The 20786-nt window shown below is 45.0% G+C and overlaps 3 protein-coding genes across 17 annotated transcripts; all 3 read left to right on the forward strand.

The window, feature by feature from the left end:
- Positions 1 to 4176: 4176 nt before the first annotated feature.
- Positions 4177 to 5128, forward strand: LOC125546387 (protein H2A.5). The gene is made up of 2 exons (XM_048710640.2): positions 4177 to 4443; positions 4546 to 5128. Exons 1-2 carry the CDS (start codon positions 4270 to 4272, stop codon positions 4954 to 4956), a joined length of 585 nt encoding a protein of 194 aa, XP_048566597.1. The 5' UTR covers positions 4177 to 4269; the 3' UTR covers positions 4957 to 5128.
- Positions 5129 to 5232: 104 nt separating this feature from the next.
- LOC125546390 (glycine-rich RNA-binding protein 2, mitochondrial) lies at positions 5233 to 9836 on the forward strand. 6 transcript variants are annotated; one of them, XR_015599233.1, is made up of 6 exons: positions 5233 to 5483; positions 6098 to 6166; positions 6240 to 6346; positions 6477 to 6552; positions 9612 to 9680; positions 9775 to 9836. XR_015599233.1 is itself a non-coding variant. In XM_087514465.1 (5 exons), exons 1-4 carry the CDS (start codon positions 5378 to 5380, stop codon positions 6522 to 6524), a joined length of 330 nt encoding a protein of 109 aa, XP_087370591.1. In that variant the 5' UTR covers positions 5233 to 5377; the 3' UTR covers positions 6525 to 6552; positions 9063 to 9197. The 6 variants fall into 6 exon arrangements, 5 of the variants coding, with proteins under 5 accessions (XP_087370591.1, XP_087370589.1, XP_087370590.1 ...); XM_087514465.1 differs by lacking the exons at positions 9612 to 9680; positions 9775 to 9836 and adding an exon at positions 9063 to 9197; XM_087514463.1 differs by lacking the exons at positions 9612 to 9680; positions 9775 to 9836 and adding an exon at positions 7793 to 7930.
- Positions 9195 to 13408, forward strand: LOC125546388 (glycine-rich RNA-binding protein 2, mitochondrial). Of its 10 annotated transcripts, none has more exons than XM_087514456.1 (7): positions 9195 to 9332; positions 9612 to 9680; positions 9775 to 9881; positions 10015 to 10088; positions 11169 to 11253; positions 11920 to 12029; positions 12926 to 13408. In XM_087514456.1, exons 1-5 carry the CDS (start codon positions 9227 to 9229, stop codon positions 11239 to 11241), a joined length of 429 nt encoding a protein of 142 aa, XP_087370582.1. In that variant the 5' UTR covers positions 9195 to 9226; the 3' UTR covers positions 11242 to 11253; positions 11920 to 12029; positions 12926 to 13408. The 10 variants fall into 10 exon arrangements, with proteins under 10 accessions (XP_087370582.1, XP_087370583.1, XP_087370585.1 ...); XM_087514457.1 differs by lacking the exon at positions 12926 to 13408 and adding an exon at positions 12200 to 12908; XM_087514459.1 differs by lacking the exon at positions 11169 to 11253 and having other exon boundaries at positions 10015 to 10124.
- Positions 13409 to 20786: the final 7378 nt, after the last annotated feature.

The following is a 20786-nucleotide window of genomic DNA, read 5'->3' on the forward strand; positions in this document are numbered from 1 at the left end:
CTTGTATCCAATTCTTGTCTCCAAGTCCGGGATTGGTGCTAGTAGGTTACTAGTAGTGTTAATTACTCCTTGTAGTTGATGCTAGTTGGTTTATTTGGTGGAAGATCATATGTTCAGATCCTATATGCATATCAATACCCCTCTGATTATGAACATGTTTATGCTTTGTGAGTAGTTACTTTTGTTCTTGAGGACATGGGAGAAGTCTTGCTATTAGTAGTCATGTGAATTTGGTATTCGTTTGATATTTTGATGAGATGTATGTTGTCTCTCCTCTAGTGGTGTTATGTGAACGTCGACTACATGACACTTCACCATTATTTGGGCCTAGAGGAAGGCATTGGGAAGTAATAAGTAGATGATGGGTTGCTAGAGTGACAGAAGCTTAAACCCTAGTTTATGCGTTGCTTAGTAAGGGGCTGATTTGGATCCATATGTTTCATGCTATGGTTAGGTTTACCTTAATACTTTTGTTGTATTTGCGGATGCTTGCAATAGAGGTTAATCATAAGTGGGATGCTTGTCCAAGTAAGGGCAGTACCCAAGCACCGGGCCACCCACATACCAAATTATCAAAGTACCGAACGCTAATCATATGAGCGTGATGAAAACTAGCTTGACGATATTCCCATGTGTCCTCGGGAGCGCTTTTCTCTATATAAGAGTTTGTCCAGGCTTGTCCTTTGCTACAAAAAGGATTGGGCCACCTTGCTGCACTTTATTTACTTTTGTTACTTGTTGCTCGTTACAAATTATCCTATCACAAAACTATCTGTTACCACTTATTTCAGTACTTGCAGAGAATACTTTGCTGGAAACCGCTTATCATTTCCTTCTGCTCCTCGTTGGGTTCAACACTCTTACTTATCTAAAGGACTATGATAGATCCCCTATACTTGTGGGTCATCACCCCACACCCCTAGTTGATTGTGTGGTGTGCCTATTGCAGTTGCATGCCGGTTGTAGTGCGTGCCCGTGACCGTGTAGACATGCAAGAGTTCCTAATTTGCGAAAGAGAAGTATCATGATTTTAATCTCACCTTCACATCCCATGGTGGTTTAAATGAAAAAAAATAAAATTATCAATAAACTTGTACTAGGCCGCCATCACTCCAATCCCCCTGGTTACCGAAAAAGGCTTTCGCCCCGTATTATAAATAAAGCAACATGGCCGAACCGATACAAGGTGATGAGGAAATCCTCTTACAAAGCAGATCAAAGATAAAACAAGAGATTTCAAGAGTGCCCACATCCTAAGACAAAACACCCGAGGCTACTGACAGGAAGAGAACTCGTGCTTCTGAGAGAGACCATCAGACTTCGACAGAACGCACACACCAAGTTGTCGCCTGAGAGGACCCCCTGTCCTCTCGCTCTGGGCCGTCAAGTGCCGATCCTGCGTGTAGACACCGAGGACCGAGAGCGATGCCACCAAAGTCATGTGTAAAAGATAAGAAGCCGCTAGGAACACCTCTTTCTAGAGCCAAAGGGGCATCGAGAAGGAGGATCCGAGCTCACTTGCCGATGTCGAAGAGACGTAACCGAAGGGTGCCCGAGCTCCATGGCAACGTCCCCAAGAGGGTGACGATGCCACACACCGCCATCGCCGTGATCGAAAGACGACCGAGGGTTTTCTCCAGAAGCCCTGACACGGAGGAGAACCACAACGACGCTCCCAAGAGGGACGCGACACCCACATGCATCAGCGCCACTGGTGCCAAAGCACGAAGCTTTTGCCCCGCAGTCTCACCCATGCCACACCGAGATACCACGGTCCAAGTCCCCTGCCACCAAAACAGACCTCCACAACATTCTGGGTGACACTGCTGCCGAAGCACCGCCACCACCAGGTTTCATGTCGCCTCCCTACTTGTCATCCACACGACCAAGGAGAAATTCCACCACCACCGCTACGTTGCTTGCCACATAGCCAAACGCGCAACACATCGGCTCTGGCGCCCCAGTCTACCTCGCAGTCGTCCTCAAGCACCTCGTCGCTGAGGTAACCACCCAACCATTGATATAGCCCATTCATGTTCTTCTCGTGCCCGATAGAGCGGTAAGTGATCTCTTCTCGGTGTGCTATTTGAACACCGATGCTGGAACTGGCGGGCAACGCAGCCAATGACAACAAGAAGACCCGAATCATGTCGCTTCACCTACTACTCGCCACTCGCAACAACGAGGAGCTCGCCAAGCTGCTTGACGACATCACCATCGCCCATAGTTGCGTGTTACCCAACATACACTGTGTTGTTCTCCAAGAAGGCCAGCATGAACTAGCATCATAATGACTTCAAACCATGGAGTCCACTAATAATACCACATTCTACATTAATGCAGTGACATGCCTACAAGTTGTATCCCTCACTTCTCCTTTCCGATAATGATGAAAACTTTTCATTCTTTTCATGAAAGTTTCGTTGTTAACTAAGAACGAGGGTGAGCATTTGGACGGCCGTCAAAATTTCGGATCTAACCAACTTTTTAGCCATCGCATTCAGTTTTTCTGCCAACAACATGAAAATCTCGCGATGGCAAAATCTTCGCCAACCAATTAGCATGCCCCGTTTTGATACGGTAGGTGTGGGCGCCATCCAGACATGCCATACACCCACCCAATTCGTGTCACTCTGATCGTTCAACTCGCAGAGTGAAATGTGCATAGCCCAACCCATATTCGATCCACGTGTAACGATCAGCCTACCACGATGTAATCATACAATCTAGCCTTCTACCACACAAAAATGCCACCCAAATCATACCAAAAACAAAAACGGGGTAATTGCCCCAAATAACAGAGTCGAAAAACCCTCCATGTGAAAAGAGAGCCTATTCTCACTGCCCCTAAAATTTTGAACCAATCCTGGCCGCCCACCCTCCGATATCTGACAACGGGGAGCTCACGTCACGCAGATCGTGCCCCACCCGCGGAGCCCCCTCCCCCTATAAAGCCGATGCCCTCGTCGCCGGTAGACGCCACCAAATTCGAAGCAATTCCACGCATTCCCACCCATCGCCGCCGCTGCCCACCACATCCCGTGGTGAGGGCATTAACCTTTTATTTAAATAACTTGGCATTTGGTACCGTGGTGAGGGCACCATCCAGACATGCCCTATACCCACTCAACTCGTGTCACACCGGATCGTTCATCCCACAGAGCAAAATGGGCGTATTTTTTTTCACGAATATGCAAATCTTGCATATCATTTCATTGATAGAAGAAGATAGAATGAATACATGAGGTGGTACAACACATGACACGAACATAAGGGGCGTGAACATGGTGCCCGAAGCTGAGAGATAAGAGATACTCGACCCAAAACAAAAGAAGAACACAACTAAAATCGTCGACCAGAGAAGCTACCCAACCAACAACTAAACGGCCAAACATCTCCAAATCTAACACGGAGTATGCCGCGAGCAAAACAAGACAACACCTTCACGAAGGAGAACGACACCGGGACGTCATCGTTGTTTGGTCCGGAAAACCGGACCTAGGGTTTCCTTTGATGCTCGAAGAGGGGCATGGATAATGGCCATGGCAGCGCCTCCAGGAAGGGGACGACACCTGGGGGTGTCGCCACTGCCAACACAATATGCAGGGATTTCGCCCCGGCCAAATTCCGAGCAATCCCAAGTCGTCGGAGCACAGATCAAAGATGAGGCGGCCGATCATAGGCCAGAGCAGCATCTGCAGGAAGGGGAGCCACGCCCGACGCCGAAGGAGGGCACCGGGCGCTGCCAAACATGCAATCTCCGAAGGAGGACGAGTTTGCGTAATGGGCATATCCCAACCCCTATTTTGATCCATGCATAATGATGAACTTACCACGATGTAATTATGCGACAGAAATTCCACTCATCAATATACCAGCAACAAAATGGGATAACTAATTACCAAAAATAACATAACCGAAAACCCCTCCGCCTGAAAAGAGCGCGTATTCCCGCCGCCCCCAAATTTTCGAACTCATTTCCCGCACGAAAGGAAAGAAACGGAGGGAAAAATCCCTGCGCTCTGATTGGCCGATCGGGCCCTCCCACGGATCGCGCCCCTCGAACCGATCCTGACCGCTCGCCCTCCCAGATCCGACGGCGGGGAGAGCACGTCACGCGGATCGCGGCCCCTCCCTCGGAGCCCCCCTCCCCCCTATAAAACCGGCGCCTTCGCCGCCGGCAGACGCCACGAAATTCGAAGCATTCCCATCCACCGCCGCCGCCCGCCGCATTCCGAGAGGTTCGAGCTCGCCGGAGAGGGAGGAGAGATGGCCAGGAAGGGCGGAGAGAGGAAGAAGGCGGTGACCCGGTCCATCAAGGCCGGCCTCCAGTTCCCCGTCGGCCGCATCGGGCGCTTCCTCAAGAAGGGCCGCTACGCGCAGCGCGTCGGCTCCGGCGCCCCCGTCTACCTCGCCGCCGTCCTCGAGTACCTCGCCGCCGAGGTAACCACCCAACCGATCCCGTGCTCTGTTCCTCCCCTCTTCTTTCTCGCGCTCGCCGGAGTGCTGACCGATCTTGTCTCGGTTCTTTGGATGGATTCGCAGGTGCTGGAGCTCGCCGGCAACGCCGCCAAGGACAACAAGAAGACCCGCATCGTGCCGCGCCACCTGCTCCTCGCCATCCGCAACGACCAGGAGCTCGGCAAGCTGCTCGCCGGCGTCACCATCGCGCACGGCGGCGTGATCCCCAACATCAACCCCGTGCTGCTCCCCAAGAAGGCCCTCGAGAAGGCCGAGAAGGAGTCCCAGTCGCCCAAGTCGCCCAAGAGGAAGGCCCCCGCCCCCGCACCCGCCGCCAAGAAGACCCCCAAGAAGAAGGCCGCCGACAAGAAGACCGCCGCCGACAAGAAGACCGCCGCCGCCGACAAGAAGACCGCCGCCGCCGACAAGAAGACCGCCGCCGCCGACAAGAAGGCTGCCGCCGACGCCGAGGAGGAGGCCGCCGCCGACGAGTAGACAGGGCCAAGTTGCGTCGCGTAGTTCTGCATCTGAGAGGGGAGAGAAAGAGAGAGAGCATGGGATCCTGTATGTAATGCCTGGTCTGGAGTCCGAACTGGTGGTAGTCTGTAGCGTCGATTGATCTTGAATCACTGCTGAATTGAAGCTGGAAACTTGATCGTTTAGCCAATTCCAATCTTTTCCGTGTCAATTTTGCGAAATTTTGCCGGTTCTTGCCTTGATCCCCTTGTTCGTCTGTACATTTGTTCCCACAATTTCACCTGGTTAGGTGTTCTTGGGGGCGATTTGGCAATAACTTGGTTCAGTGAGGTGTGGTTTGTGAAATTTCTTAGGGGGTCAACCGATCTGCGGGGAAGGGGATCTGGGGATCGAAGGATTTGGGGATTATTTCTAGGGTTCGTAGCATAGGCGAAAGGCGATGCTGAATTGGGGAAGAAAGGCTGCGCTCCATGCTAGGGTTCCGGCGGGCAAGCTGCTGGATTGGAGCGCCGCTTTCTCGTCAGGCTCCAAACTGTTCGTCGGAGGTAAGATTCGTCGATCCCATTCTCGTGTTCTCCTGGTATTCGGTTTGGGAATTTGTTCGGTGCTTGGACCCCAATCTTTCCTGTGTTCGAGATCTGGCGGGTGTCCTATATGGCAATTTGCTAACCGGCTTAGGAAGATCATGCTAGTTCCTCAATCATCCTGCTTGCTGTTTGCTAGCAAAAATAGTGCATTATTCTGTCTGGTGAATTTGGTGCAAACGCTCTGTCCAATCTGAAAAAACTGCAAGTGCTAGGAGAAATCTGTTTGAGCATTGCGCAATGCAAGAATGCTGCTGACTTATGGTTCAGGATGCCTGGGGTTCAGTTTCTGGTCAATCTGATTGATGCCTGAACCTGAACCTCTTCTCCGTTGGAGACCTGCCAGATTTATCCAGGTCATGCTAGTTTCTAAACCATCCTGCTTGCTGATTTTGCTAGCACAATGTATTTATTTCGTCCAATGAAATTCCGTGCAAGCAGCGAGTTCAATCTTAAATAAATGTAAATGTTAGGAAGTATCTGTGTGAACACTGAACAAATGCAAGAACTGTGCTGACGTATGAATGGTTCAGGATGTTTTGATGCCCTGCTGTTTTTTCCACCGAGTTTTTCAGGCCTGTCCTATGACACCAATGAAGTTGCTCTCAAGGATGCGTTCTCTCAGCATGGCGATGTTATCCAAGGTACAGATTTATCTGCTCTGAATCTTTTTGCTGATTAGGGGATTGTCCTCGGACTGATCAATGCGCCTGACAGTCAAAGTGATATGCCATCCTGTGACCGGGCAATCAAAAGGATACGGTTTCGTCAAGTTCTCCTCGGAAAAAGAAGCTGCTGCGGCATTGGAGAAGATGAGCGATGAGGTAAGAATTGTGCTTCACGGATTCTGTAGGTATAGCAGAAGAAGCCAAGTTCCTGCAAGATAATATGCAGTGCTCAGTGCAGTTCTTTTACTTATGCTGACACATTTTTCCCACATGATGATTGTTACAGGTGCTTGATGGGAAGAACATACGGGTGCATTTTGCAAACAGTGGATGACCTGCTACTGCTGCTATAGATGAGCAAGGTACTTATCCGGTCTTTGTTTGTTGTGTTCAGAACTTGTAATGTTCGTTCGTGCCCTGGACATGTACCTTTGTATGATCACCAGTACATATTTCAAGCTCAGTCTTACGACCAACTTCAAATAGACCAGTCTTCTGATTTTTTAGCTTGACATTGCCTGTATCATTCTGATTTTTGATAACTGAAAACCAGAGGAACACCTGATTGGTTAGCTAATTCTCTTCGACTAAGACAGAAAGTTAATTCATCGTTTTCTAATTTTAGGTCCACATTAGCGCTGGTTTGGGGAACAATTTATGCTCTCATCTTAATACTTGTATATGGCAAGTCCGATGGAAACCAGCTATCCATCCAGAAGTGTATTATGTATGTTGTGGCAAGCATGGCATGTTATTTCCATCCAGAATGCCAATGGGTCTGTAAACTAGAGCTTATTTTTGGGAGTTTTATTTAAAGGGCAGCTGTAAAATTTGAGCTTAATTTGGGAAATTTTACCGACATGAGAGTTGCATTTCTTCAAACGCACATGATTCAGTACGGAACATCTCATATTTAGCTCAATGAGCCAAGCATATAGCACAAGGGAGATGTTAAAGGAATTCCGTATTTATCCGGCTTACTTATTTCAAGGCTTAAGAATTTATATGAGCAGTGGCTCAACTAGTGTAGGCATAAAGCAGAACTTGTTCACATCGTCAAGCAAGTGACACGCCACATAATTATCATTCATCAAGTAGCATCCGACTTTCCTAGGCCCTTTATTTTGGCAGGTAGTCAGCCACCTCCTTATTCCCATTCATGCATGTTTTCCCCCACTAAAGGGAAAAATCACTGAACCTAAGGTAGACTCTCCAGAGCACATGTTAACTGGTCAGAACTCTGAATTAATTGCTGGTTACCAGAGCTAGCTTTACCAGGCATCTGTTTTAATTCGAACACCCGAAGGACGGATCCCATGTTTCATTTGGCATGGAACACACAACTATGAGGAACAATATCGTACATTGGGTATATGGCATTAATAGGTAAATGAGGAAATAACTGAGAGCAATATGCTTCTGGGCTCTGGCAGACATGAGACGAAATTCGTTTCTAACAGGCTATGGTGTTGTGTAACTGCACTGTTGTACTAGAGCTATATATTTGGATCAAACAATCACTCATAAAAAAATTCCTCAAAAACTTATATTACATTTTTTTTGTTATCTCAAAAAGTATATCACTGTCATTGAACAAGACAGGATGTGCAGAGTGAGCCCCTAGCTTTGAGGATATGACAACCGACGATATGTATCGGGAATGGAAAGCACAGTTCAAAATGGAAAGGCATTTCGTGTGAAGCTTCTGAGGGAAGCGCACATCTGAACCTTCATTCGAGGTTGCCTGCTCACTCTGGAATTTATGCTTTTCCTACTGCTAGCTGTCTCATGTAAATGCATCAGAAAGAAATGCCGTGCTGCTAGCTAGCCATGTTCAAATCGAGATTGTTTCAAGGCTAACCTTGCACCACCTACATATATGTGCTGATTTAGTACAACTTTGTCCTAAATCAGCGACAATTAATATGGATCGGAGGGAGTATCCTTTTTCTTCATCCTTGGCTCTCTCTCACAGTCGCGGAGGATATTGGCTGCTTGGTGAAACCGTCTTTACAAAATGGCCATGCGATAAGTAGCTTTGATTTTACCCCCAGTAGTTGTGTTAGAGTACGTAATGGGCCTAATGGGCCCGTTAGTCTTAGGGTTAATTAGAGATAAGAGTCGCTTACTTAGGGGTCAAGTAAGCCTTGCTTGGGAGTCAAGTAAACCTCTCTATATAAAGAGAGGAGATGTATCAATCTAATCAAGCAAGAATTAAGAAGGAAATCCCTTCCCTCTTGCCCGGCCGTGGGCAAAAAGGCCCCCGGCCGGCCCTCTCGCGCCCTCCTTCTAGCAGCGCCATAACAAGTTGTTTAGTTAATAAACCTAGTGCAGCATGATTCGTCTTGTACATGCTCCACTTCTCATCTAGAATGGCATGCTGATCTAAACACAGCCAGCCAGCTTTGAGAAAACTGTTTCGAAGATGATCTGTCATGTCTTTCTGAACTTTGGTGAAATTCTTAAACTAATTAGAATTTAGAAGTATCATTTACATGTCTTTAGCCTGAAACCATTATATTTATATATAACTGTCCATGCCGCCGAGGAGTAGTTAGGGCCCCGTCGTGTAGCTTATTAGTTCTATAATATCTGAGAGAGAGAGAAAAGAGAGAGGGGTGGATGGATCCTGTATATATCTTTGGAGTCCAAACTGGTAGTAATCTGTAGTTTCGATTGATCTTGAATCATTGCTAAATTGAAGCTGAAAAACTTGATCGAATAGCCAATTCCAATCTCCATTTTGTGTATCTTTCGTTTGGATGTCTTGTTATGTTGATCCTTTTGCTTGTTCTTGATCTTGATGCCCATGTGAACAACGATCTTCTCTTGCTGCAATGTTTCAGTATTTTTTTTGAAACGAATGTTTCAGGCAGTTTCACTTGATTAGCCGTTCTTGAGGGACAATCTTGGAATTGCTTGATTTAGCAGGGTGCGAATCATGAAAATTTTGTGTAGCGAGTGATCTGATTTGGGGGAAGGGGATCAGAGAGGTCTACCAATTTAGGGAATATTTCTAGGGTCGTAGCATAGGAGATGCTCAATTGGGCAAGCAAGGCTGAGCTACATGCTAGGGTTCCTCTGGGCAAGCTGCTGGATCGGGCCGCCACTTTCTCCTCAGGCTCCAAGTTGTTCGTCCGAGGTATGATTCGTACATTTCATTCTCCTCTGGTGTTCAGTCCTAGTCAATTCGTTTGGTGCTTGGACCCCAATCTCTCCTATGTTGAGATCTGATGCCAATTTGAGAATCTGCTTAGGAAGAGGGGATTCATGCTTGGAACAACCCTGTTAGTTAACACTGAGCACATCCTGCTTATTTGCGAAAGATAAAGGACATTGAGCTATCCGAGAAATGTGCTGACTTAAGAATATGGTTGAGGATGTTCTGATGCCCTGCTGTTTCTTCCACTGAGTTTTTCAGGTCTGTCCTACAACTCGAATGAAGTTGCTCTCAAGGACGCCTTCTCTCAGCATGGCAATGTTATCCAAGGTACAAATTTATCTGTTCTGAATCTTTATGCGGTTGTATCTGTGATTTGTGTGGACTAGGGGATTGTCCTCTGATTGGCCAATGTGCCTTACAGTGAAAGTAATATGCCATCCTGTCACGGGGAGATCCAAAGGATACGTCTTGGTCAAGTTCTCTTCAGAAACTGAAGCAGCCGCGGCGTTGGAGAGGATGAGTGACGAGGTAAAAATAAAATGTGCTTCGTTGATCTGTTGGTACAGCAGAAAAAGCCATGTTCTCGCAGGATGATATGCAGCGTTTGGTGCGGCTCTTTTCCTTACGCTAACACAGTTTGGCCACATGATGATTGTTTCAGGTGCTTGATGGAAAGAAAATACGGGTGGATTATGCAAACAGCGAACAATCTGCTGCTGCTGCTGCTGCAGATGAGTAAGGTGCCTATCTGGAATCTGTAATTGTTTCACTGTAAGGCACATGTACTCTGTATATTTACGTAATCACCAGTATATATTTTAAGTTCAGTCCTATGACCAACTTCAAATAGACCGGCCGTCTGATTTGTTTAGCTTTACATTGCCTGTAGCATTGTGATTATTGATAACTTAAAATACAGAAGAACGTCTGACAGCTAATTCTCTTATACTAAGACACGGAATTCATTCATCGACCTTATTTTTTATTTGAGGTCAACATTAGCCATGGTCTAGGAAACAATTTATGCCCGGCTTTTAAAAACTTGAGTATGGCATCAAGTCTCAGGAAAAGTATTGAGTTAGAAAATCAATTTTATTGCATGTTACAGTGTCGGGTTTACATGGGAAATGAAGTGTTTGTTGTGCCCAGAATCTGTAATGTCGATGGAGCCCTGGACATGCATGCACTCTGTACATTTGAATGATCATCGGTACTTATTTTATTTTCATTCCCATACCAGCTTTACCGGTAGACTAGTCCTCTGATCGTTTAACTTGGCACTGGCTGTAGCATTCTGCCTATTGCTAACTGAAAAGAACAGAGCAACACCTAATCGGTGGTGAATTCTCTTTCACCAAGAGACATAATTAATTCCATTGCTTTTGTTTTAGGTCAACATTAACGCTAGTTTCGGAAACAATTCATGCCCCTGATCTTAAAACCTGAGAACTTGCTTTCGCTTCTGTTATAATGCAGAAATATCATCCAGAAGTGTATAATGTTGCAGCAAAGCTTGGCATATCGTAACTATCGGGTGTGGGAAGGAGTTTGTAAATTGGAGATATTTTTGTGTGTGGCAATTTTACTTAAAGGACACTTGTAAATTTGAGCTTAGTTTGGTAAATTTGACCAAAACATGAGTTCCATTTCTTCAAACGCACATGATTCAGCATGAAGCATCTCATATTTAGATCAATGAGCCAAACATATAACACAAGGGAACTGGAAAAGGAGCTCCTGATTTATCTGCACTACTTCTTTCAAAGCTTTAGAATTTATATGAGCTGTAACTCAACGAGTGTAGGTATAACACAGGACTAGTTCACACACCCAAGGAAAGGACAAGCCGCCAGACAGTCATTTATCAAGCTGCATCCGAATTTTCTAGGCCCTTTACAATGTAAGTAGCATAAGGATTCCTGTACAATAACGATGCCATATCTGCACCACTGCATATACTTAGAATCGTTGAGAACCAAAACTATCATGGAATGCTGACGCCGAGTGCCCTCATTAGTGGCACTTTTACTTTTGGCAGGCAGTCACCTCCTTATGCTGATTCTTGTCTGATTTCCTCCATTAAAGAAAAAAAAATCACCAAACCTGAGATCGTAGCACTCTCCACAACACATGCTAATTGGTCAGAATTCCGAATTAATTACTGCTTGCAAAGAGCTAGACTTAAAAGGTAGTATCTAACTATCTATTTAAATTCTTATACCGTAGTTATTTTTCCTCCAAATGTCTGAATCCATATCCGAATTCAGAAGTCATTCAGCCAAAAAAGATGTACTCCCTCCGTCCTCAGATATGGGCAATGAAAGCTGTAGCCCCTCATAATTTATTCTGCGCGAATGTTATTAAGTGGAATAAAGACGTTGACAATAGGACACGATGCTTGACTAATCTCAGCTATTCACTGAAATGCATGTATGTTATGTTATACACCTCTTCCTGCTCAAAATAACATAGCCGCAGAACCTTTTCTTCATTCTGAACAAACTGCAACTACACCTGAGTGGCTGAGTTGGAAGCTAACATGATCCATCAATTCTTCCCCGATCAGGTCTTCTCCTAAGCATGAGACCTTTATCCGAGGGACACATACTGGGCTCCATTTGGCATAAGCATTGTTTCGCAAAGGGAACCATGAACCATCTGTAGTTGCCCCCAAAGGTTAGAATAACTTTGCCTTGCCTTTTGCTGTTTGGTTTCGGGGTTTTGCTGGGTTTGTGCTTTGCTCTGTCTTGGATGCGTGTTTGAGGAAAAAAGGGGATATGGCATTAATTGATAAATGGGGAAATAACTGGAATGAACATACGAGATGACATTCATTTTTCTAGCAGGTCACGGTGCTGTATAACTTCACTGTAAGAACTAAAGGAGCAGCAGGAGACTCCTAATTCTATATTTTAACAAAATAAGATATGTAACTATCAGTGTACTCTACAAGTGGTAGAAGACAGAATCTAAATTGCAATAAAGTTGGCAGAAGTGGTCAGGGAATTAGCAAGCTCCCGAGTGACCCTCAACTTCAGAATTTCAATATCTGCCTTGAACATTCTAATCCAGTCCCTAATATCAGCAGGGATGGCATGAAAAAAAGCACATGTTTCTGTTTTTCCAGATGTTCCAAGCCGCAAGAATTGCCCTGTTTTCGGGTGCGTCTAGGTCCTATATCACTAGTTCAAATCAATAGTTAAGGAGTACCTCTTGCAAATGTCACTTCCATATCCTCTGATGACAATGTATGCCAGTTTTGGTGGAATTTTCTTCCCACCCACGCAGGAGGGCTGGATGGTTTGTTTATGTTTCTTTACCCGATTAAAATAAATAAATATCTTGTTAACTGGGTGTCCAAATTACAAACCGTTCCCACCATTGCATTTCTCGCATTGATATCTTCAAAATTAGATCACATGTTGATAAGTTTTGGCAAAATTATTTCGATCGAAAATCATGTTCCCAATGTGAATTAACATGTGCTCCAAACTGTACTAACTCGGGAAGCATGCATATACTTTATATCATCAGTGCAGACTGCAATAATCTTGTCATCCACTTCACTGCAGAACTTTGTCTTCATTCTGAACAAATTGCAACAACACCTGAGTGGCTGAATAGGAAGCGAACACGATCCATCATAGGCACGACTGCACGAGACCTTTATCCGAGTGACACATTATTGGGCTCCATTTGGCATAAACATTATTTTAAAAAAGGGAACCATCTGTCTTTTAGCTAGGTTAGAATAGCTTTGCCTTGCTTTTTGCCCTGTTTTCACTCGGTCTGTGCTTTGCCTTGTCTTGGATGTGTGTTTGTGAAAAGAAAGAGGGAACCATCTGTTGGTATATGGCATTAATTGATAGCGGGGGGAATAACTGGAGTGAATATGCTTACATCATCTGGCAGATACGTGATTACATTCATTTTGTAGTGGGCTATGGTGCTGTATAACTGCACTTTAAGCGAAAATTTGATACAGGTCGCACTGTAAGTATTAATTGTACTAGATGTTATACGAGAAGGAGATATTTCTGCATTTTGTAGTGGTCTATGGTGCTGTATAACTGCACATGTGCTTCACACAACACATCCGAGCTCTGACGGACAAAAATCGAAAGAAAGTGGAAAAAAAATCCCCAAAAAATTGGAAACCCAGAAAAAACCCACCGCAGTGCTAGAAACAAAAAAGTATTGTGACATTTTAAAAAGTGTTCCCGCATTAAAAAAATATGTTCCTCATGCTTTAAGAAAATATTTTTATAACGTCAAAATAATGTTCGTGTAATTTAGAAAAATGTTTTGTACAATTCAAAAAAAAATGTCCGTGGCACTAAAGACTGTGTTCAAGCATTTTTCAAATGTTTGCACATTTACATAAATGTTCATGGAAAAATGTTTAATGTGTTACAAGAAACATCTACTGTGCATATAAAAAATGTACAATGTAAATTTGGCAAATGTTCAAACATGTATTCAGAAAAATCTACACCGTCTATTAAAAAATGTTCAACCTTCATGTAAAAATATTCAAGCTATATAAATAAAATGCACACCATGATTTTCTTAAAAACTCCGACTATGAGAAATGAGAAAATAACAAAGAGAAATTAAATAAAAAATAATAACCAATGAAAAACAAAAGAAAACTAGAAATAACAATGAAAAAACAAAAAAGGATGAATAACTGTACAGAAAACACAACCGCGTGGAAGGTTCTAAAACCAGTTCGCAGCATTCCATCGATGAGCGCAGCTATGTGCCGCTTGTTGCGAGTCCTACCGAAGCTCACCTACAGGGACCACATGTTGGGCCTGCCCAGTAACCGTGCGCTATTTTACGTCATGTTTTTTTGTTTTTTCTTCCGTTTATTATTCACATTTTTATATCTTATTTTTCTTTTCTAATTATTTATATTTCATAATATTCTATGCATACATATATATAGAAAAATAATCGCATAGAATTTTGAAAAATGTTAATCATGCATTCAAGTTTTTTTAAACGTGTATAGAAAAATGCTAACCATTTGTATGATTTTTTTTGTGAAATCAATAAAATATAAGACGTTTAAAAAAATCTACATGCATTAAAATATTTAGAATAATTCTAAAAATGTAAGTTACATTTAAAGAAAATGTTCACAAGTTTCAAAAATATGTTTGTGACATTTTCATAGAAATGTGTACATAATGTTAAAAATGTTTAGTACCATTAAAGAATGTACATGAAATTTGTCTGCATCATGAACAAACTGCAACAACACATGAGTGGCTGAGTAGGAAGCGAGCATGATCCAACATAGACACGAGACCTTTATCCTAGGGACACATTATTGGGCTCCATTTGCAATAAACATTATTTTAAAAAGGGAACCATCTGCACATGCCCCCAAAAGTTGTACTCGATGTTATATGGGAAGAAGATAATTCTGCATTATGATCCAGTAGAAGATTGTCATTAAACAACACAAGATGCGAAGAATTGATCCATAGTTATGAGGATAGATAAGGGACAACCGGGTCTGCCTGCGGATGCGCATTATGGGAACAATAGAAAACAAAGTTTATGTTTAGAAAAAATAGGAAACGTCATTACTTCTTTTCTTGGTATGAGAATCCAAGGTAAGCAAAAACTCGTATGGTAAACAAATGGCAGAGATATATTATTCCCGGTTTCTGTTTGAAGTTGACATGCCAGTGCATGTTGGCTTTCTTGGAGAGCAACACAGAGTGGATATTGGGCAACATGCCACTGTGGGCAATGGTGATGCCATCAAGCATCTTGGAGAGCTCCTCGTCGTTGCGAGTGGTGATAAGAAGGTGGCGCGACATGATGCAGGTCTTCTTGTTGTCCTTGGCCGCATTGCCCACCAACTCCAGTATCTGTGGTTTAAAGAGAACACCAAGACGACATTAGTTACCACTCTGTTGAGCATGAAAAGAACAGGAATGTACGAGATCGGTCATTGGTTGGTTACCTCGGCGGCAAGGTATTTGAGGACGGAAGCGAGGTAGACGAGGGCGGAAGGGAATGCGCGGTCTGCCTAGTGGCCCTTCTTGAGATAGCGCCCGATGCGTCAGACGAGAAACTCGAGTCAAGCCTTCATGGACCAGGTCACCGCTTTCTTCCGCTCGCAATTCTTCCTCCCGACCTTCTCCCCTCCTTCTCCGGCGAACTTGAATCTCTCAAAATGTGCGTGGTGGCGCTGATGGATGTGAATACGAAGGCACCATTATTATAGGGGGCGGGGGTGCTCCACAGTAAGGGGCGCAATTCGCATGACGTTCAGTCGCTACCATTGGATCTGTGAGGGCGGGTGGCAGGGATCGACTCGGAGGGGCACAATCCGTGGGAAAGGGTGTGATCCCTGTCACCAGCATTCTCCACCGTCAGATCTGGTAGGTGCAAGCGGATAGGATCGGCTCGGCTAGTGCGATCCGTGTCAACATTGGTCTTTGCCGTTGGACCTGGAAGATTCAAGTGGCTATGATTAGCTCGGGGGCATGATCCATGGGAGCCCCATTGCTTGATCATTTTTAGCGGCCGAGTTGTGTCTAGAAAAATGTTTTGAGTCATTTAAGAATTATATATCGGAGAGTTTAGGAATTCTTTTTACTTCCTAGTCTCCTCATCGCTCTGGTAAGGCATCCTGACGTAGAGTTTTGACTCTTCTCTTCTCAAATTTCACTAATTTTTTTTAGGATCACACGGGTATCTTGGAATCGTTCCGATAGTTTTATGATGAGAACATTGTCTTGGTGCCTCCTGTCAGGGGTTTTGTGGAAGTGTCCTGGGGAGTTGAGCTCTGAGGTGTTGTCATCATAATTTTATCGTTGCAGTTCTGGAATACCTGAGTCTAGTACGCCGACATCCAAAATCTCTTTTATGCAGTTCGTTGGTGAGATAACCTCGACGCCACCCAGTACTGGGGCGGGAGTTCGGGAGTATCGCCATAACTTGTATAACGGATGCTTTTCGAAGATTGAGGTAGATGGTTTCTGAAGTTTTTCTCGGTTATGTGTTGAAGGATGGATACAACTGGATGTAGGATCTGCTAGATTTGGGTGAGATATTATGCTTCCCCTGTATCCCCAACACCTGATTGCATAACCGGAAAGGTTCGGGAGTTTCATAGGTGGGAATTCTCGTAGCTCTAGTTCTTCTTCCACGGATATTTGGTTTGAGATTGGGATTTCTTACCGAGTATTCGTTCTTGATCCGTACCTTATTGATTTATTTCTCTACCTAAATTCTACGTGGCTTCTCAATTTATGGATATGTGACCATTTCAAGAGGAATGCATTCGTTCATTTTATTCGGATGTGAAGACTTTATGTTGCAATTTTCATTCCGTTGGATTCAGCTTCATTTTATCTGTCTATGTGCTAATGGATGTCAACCTCTTCAGTATGGCTCCTCCAACGCGCACGACTCCGAATCCTGATCCGCCACCACCTCCACCTCCTCCGAAGGCATGGCAAGCTGTGATGGCCGCAACCAATGCAAACACATAGTTGATCATGCAAATTCTTCAAGAGCGCAATCAAGGCAACCAAGGGAACCAAGGCAACAATCAGAATCACTTTGCTACACTCAACCAGTTCCTTGCTAACGGGCCAAAGACTTTCAACAATTGTGTTGAGGCAACTGATGCTGACGATTGGCTTGTGGATCTATGCAAGCATTTTGAGTGCAGTAACGTCAGGCCTGAGGACTTCGTCAAGTTCGCTTCCTTCCAACTCAAAGATCAAGCTGCAGAATGGTTCCAGCAATACAAGGACTCCAGAGGTGGACGTGTGATCACTTGGGATGAATTCCGTCAAGATTTCCGAGCTCACCATATCCCTCAGAGCGTGGTTGAAAGCAAGCGTGAGGAATTCCGCAACCTGAAACAAGGCTCTTTGTCTGTCTATGACTACAACAAGTTGTTTCAGAAGCTCGCCTGCTTTGCCAAGCAGGACGTCCCTGATGAGAAGAGCATGATACACCAGTTCAGGGGTGGTCTCAGAGAAGAAATTCAGCTAGCTCTTGTTCTCTTTGAGCCCTGGAGGTATGATGAGTTCTACAACATGGCATTGAAGCAAGAGGCCGCTCAACTAAGGTGTGATGCTTCCAAGAAGCGAGTCAGAGATGCTACTCCTTCTTTCTCTACTCAAGTGGCCAAGCAGCAGAAGTATTGGCTTCCTCCTCCTCCGTTCCGTCAGCCGTATCAGCAAAAGAGCAAAGGTGGCAGTGGATCTTCCCACCCACCCAACCCTGGCTTTCAGAACAAGACTTCGTCTCAAGCTCCAAGATCGAGTGCTCCGTATCACCGTCCGCTTTCAGAGGTCACGTGCAACAAGTGCCAACAGAAGGGTCACTATGCCAACAAGTGTCTCAATCAGAGGCGCCTTCCTCCTCCTCCTCCTGTGAGATCGGCAAGTACAGCTGTGGTCAAGCATAACCCCAAGCACGCCAAGGTCAATTTGATGAATGCAGCTCAGGCAGAGGACTCGTCAGATGTCATCATGGGTAACCTTCCTGTTAACGATATTCCCGCAAGAGTTCTTTTTAACACTGGTGCATCGCATTGTTTCATCTCGAGACCGTTTACTTCTAGGCATGAATTGGTTTCGCAAGTTTTGCCTAGTCCATTAGCAGTTGTCTCTCCCGGTAAGCGCATGCATGCTAACTCCATCGTTCCGGATGTTACTATCACCTTGGGTGACTACAAGTTTCTGGCTTCTCCAACGGTTCTTGGTGACTCGGATATTGATCTTATTCTCGGGATGGATTGGCTTTCTAAGCACAAGGCGCATCTTGATTGTGCTGCAAGGCAGATTCAATTGACTCATTCGTCTGAGGATGTAATTGTCTTTGCCGCTCGTGATGATACCATCCGTCTGTTTTCTCTCAATGAGAAGGGTGAACTCGATTCCATCTCGCAAATTCCAGTCATTTGCGAATATCAAGACGTCTTTCCAGAAGAGCTTCCAGGAATGCCTCCGCACCGGCCAGTTGAATTCTTCATTGATCTTGAGCCCGGCACGGAACCAGTGTGCAAGCGTCCTTACAAGCTCGGACCTGAAGAGTTGAAGGAGCTGAAGAAGCAACTCGATATTCAAGAGCGTATGGGTCTTATCCGGCCTAGTTCTTCTCCGTGGGGTTGTGGTGTTCTTTTTGTGAAGAAGAAGGATGGAACGGACCGACTTTGTGTTGATTACCGTCCATTGAACAAGAAGACCATCAAGAATAAATACCCACTTCCCAACATCAACGAGCTGTTCGAACAACTCAAAGGTGCCCAAGTATTCTCCAAGCTTGATCTCCGTATGGGTTATCATCAGATTCGAATCCGTGAGCAAGATATTCCCAAGACGGCCTTCAGGACAAGCTATGGTTCATATGAATACACTGTTATGTCTTTTGGCCTCGTCAACGCTCCTCCAACTTTCTCACGCATGATGAACTTCATCTTCAACGCCTACACCAATGACTTCGTTTTGGTCTATCTCGACGACATTCTGGTTTTCTCGAAGAACAAGGAAGATCATGCCAAGCACTTGCGTTTGGTACTCGATAAGCTGAGGGAACACAAGTTCTACGCCAAGTTCTCCAAGTGCGAATTTTGGCTCGATGAGGTTCTTTATCTTGGTCATATCATCTCTGCCAAGGGCATCGCGGTGAATCCTGAGAAGGTGTCTGCAATTGTGAATTGGGAACCTCCTCAGAACGTGAAGCAACTCCGTAGCTTCCTCGGTCTCGCAAGCTACTGTCGAAGATTCGTTGAAAACTTTTCCAAGATCGCGAAGCCTCTCTCAAATCTTCTCCAGAAGCACGTCAAGTACGTTTGGTCTCCGGAGTGTGACATTGCTTTCAACACTTTGAAAGAGAAATTGATCACTGCTCCAGTTCTGACTCCGCCTGATGAATCCAAGCCGTACGAGGTCTTTTGTGATGCCTCTCTCCAAGGTCTTGCCGCAGTGTTGATGCAAGAGAAGAAAGTTGTTGCTTATACCTCTCGCCAGTTGAAGCCTAATGAAAAGAACTACCCCACTCATGATCTCGAGTTGGAGGCAGTTGTGCATGCTCTTTTGACTTGGAGACATCTCTTATTGGAAAGAAAAGTGGACATTTTCACTGATCACAAGAGTCTCAAGTACATCTTCACTCAGCCTAATCTGAACCTCAGGCAAACTCGATGGGTCGAAATGATTCAAGAGTATAATCCGAGTATCGAGTATACTCCAGGCAAGGCCAATGTGATTGTTGACGCATTGAGCAGGAAGGCTTATTGCAACAGTCTGATTCTCAAGCCTTACCAACCCGAGCTTTGTGAAGCTTTCCGCAAACTTAATCTGCAAGTTGTTCCTCAAGGTTTCCTCGCCAACCTTCAAGTCTCTCCTACCTTGGAAGACCAGATTCGCCAAGCTCATCTTCTTGATGCTATGGTGAAAAAGGTGAAGATTGGGATTGCCAAGAGTCAACCCAAGTACAAGTGCTACCGCCTTGATGACAAGGATACTCTCTTCTTCGAGGATCGTATTGTTGTACCCAAAGGTGACCTCCGTAAAGTGATCATGAACGAGGCTCACAATTCTCTCCTCTCCATCCACCCTGGGAGCACGAAGATGTATCAGGACCTCAAGCAGGCTTATTGGTGGACTCGAATGAAGCGCGAGATTGCTCAATTCGTGAATGAATGTGATGTCTGCAGAAGAGTGAAGGCAGAACACCAAAGGCCAGCTGGTCTCCTCCAACCTCTTGCCATTCCAGAATGGAAGTTTGACCACATTGTGATGGACTTCGTGATTGGGTTTCCAAAGTCCAAGCGTGGCAATGATCCTATATTCGTTGTCATCGACAAACTCACCAAAGTGGCTCACTTTCTGCCTATCAAAGAGTCAATCACTGCAGCTCAATTGGCGGAGCTCTATACCTCTCGAATTGTCTCTCTGCACGGTATTCCACAAGTGATCTCTTCAGACCGTGGAAGCATCTTTACCTCCAAGTTTTGGGATTCTTTTCAGAAGGCCATGGGCACCAACATCCGTTTCAGCATAGCTTTCCATCCTCAAACTAGCGGTCAAGTCGAGCGTGTCAATCAGATTCTTGAAGATATGCTCAGGGCTTGTGTGATCTCCTTCGGCATGAAGTGGGAGGATTGTCTTCCTTATGCTGAATTCTCCTACAACAACAGTTTTCAGGCAAGTTCGGGCAAGGCCCCATTTGAAATTCTGTATGGCAGGAAGTGCCGTACCCCTCTCAACTGGTCTGAAACCGGTGAACGTCAGCTTTTGGGAAATGACTTAATCACAGAGGCAGAAGAAATGTGCAAAGTCATTCGAGATAACCTCAAAGCAGCCCAATCCCTCCAGAAGAGATACTATGACAGTAAGCACCGTGATTTGGCTTTCGAGATCGGAGATCATGTTTACCTCCGCGTCT

Source organism: Triticum urartu, chromosome 3A (genome assembly GCF_056163025.1).
Source record: "Triticum urartu cultivar PI428250 chromosome 3A, HENAU_Tu73, whole genome shotgun sequence".
NCBI classification, from domain to species: Eukaryota; Viridiplantae; Streptophyta; class Magnoliopsida; order Poales; family Poaceae; genus Triticum; species Triticum urartu.

Coding starts and splice junctions, on each gene's coding strand:
- LOC125546390 (XM_087514465.1), top strand. CDS start 5,378: ATGCTGAATTGGGGAAGAAAGGCTGCGCTCCATGCTAGGGTTCCGGCG. Junction 6,167..6,239: donor GCATGGCGATGTTATCCAAG/GTACAGATTTAT, acceptor TGCGCCTGACAG/TCAAAGTGATATGCCATCCT. Junction 6,347..6,476: donor TGGAGAAGATGAGCGATGAG/GTAAGAATTGTG, acceptor TGATTGTTACAG/GTGCTTGATGGGAAGAACAT.
- LOC125546388 (XM_087514456.1), top strand. CDS start 9,227: ATGCTCAATTGGGCAAGCAAGGCTGAGCTACATGCTAGGGTTCCTCTG. Junction 9,681..9,774: donor GCATGGCAATGTTATCCAAG/GTACAAATTTAT, acceptor TGTGCCTTACAG/TGAAAGTAATATGCCATCCT. Junction 9,882..10,014: donor TGGAGAGGATGAGTGACGAG/GTAAAAATAAAA, acceptor TGATTGTTTCAG/GTGCTTGATGGAAAGAAAAT.
- LOC125546387 (XM_048710640.2), top strand. CDS start 4,270: ATGGCCAGGAAGGGCGGAGAGAGGAAGAAGGCGGTGACCCGGTCCATC. Junction 4,444..4,545: donor TCGAGTACCTCGCCGCCGAG/GTAACCACCCAA, acceptor ATGGATTCGCAG/GTGCTGGAGCTCGCCGGCAA.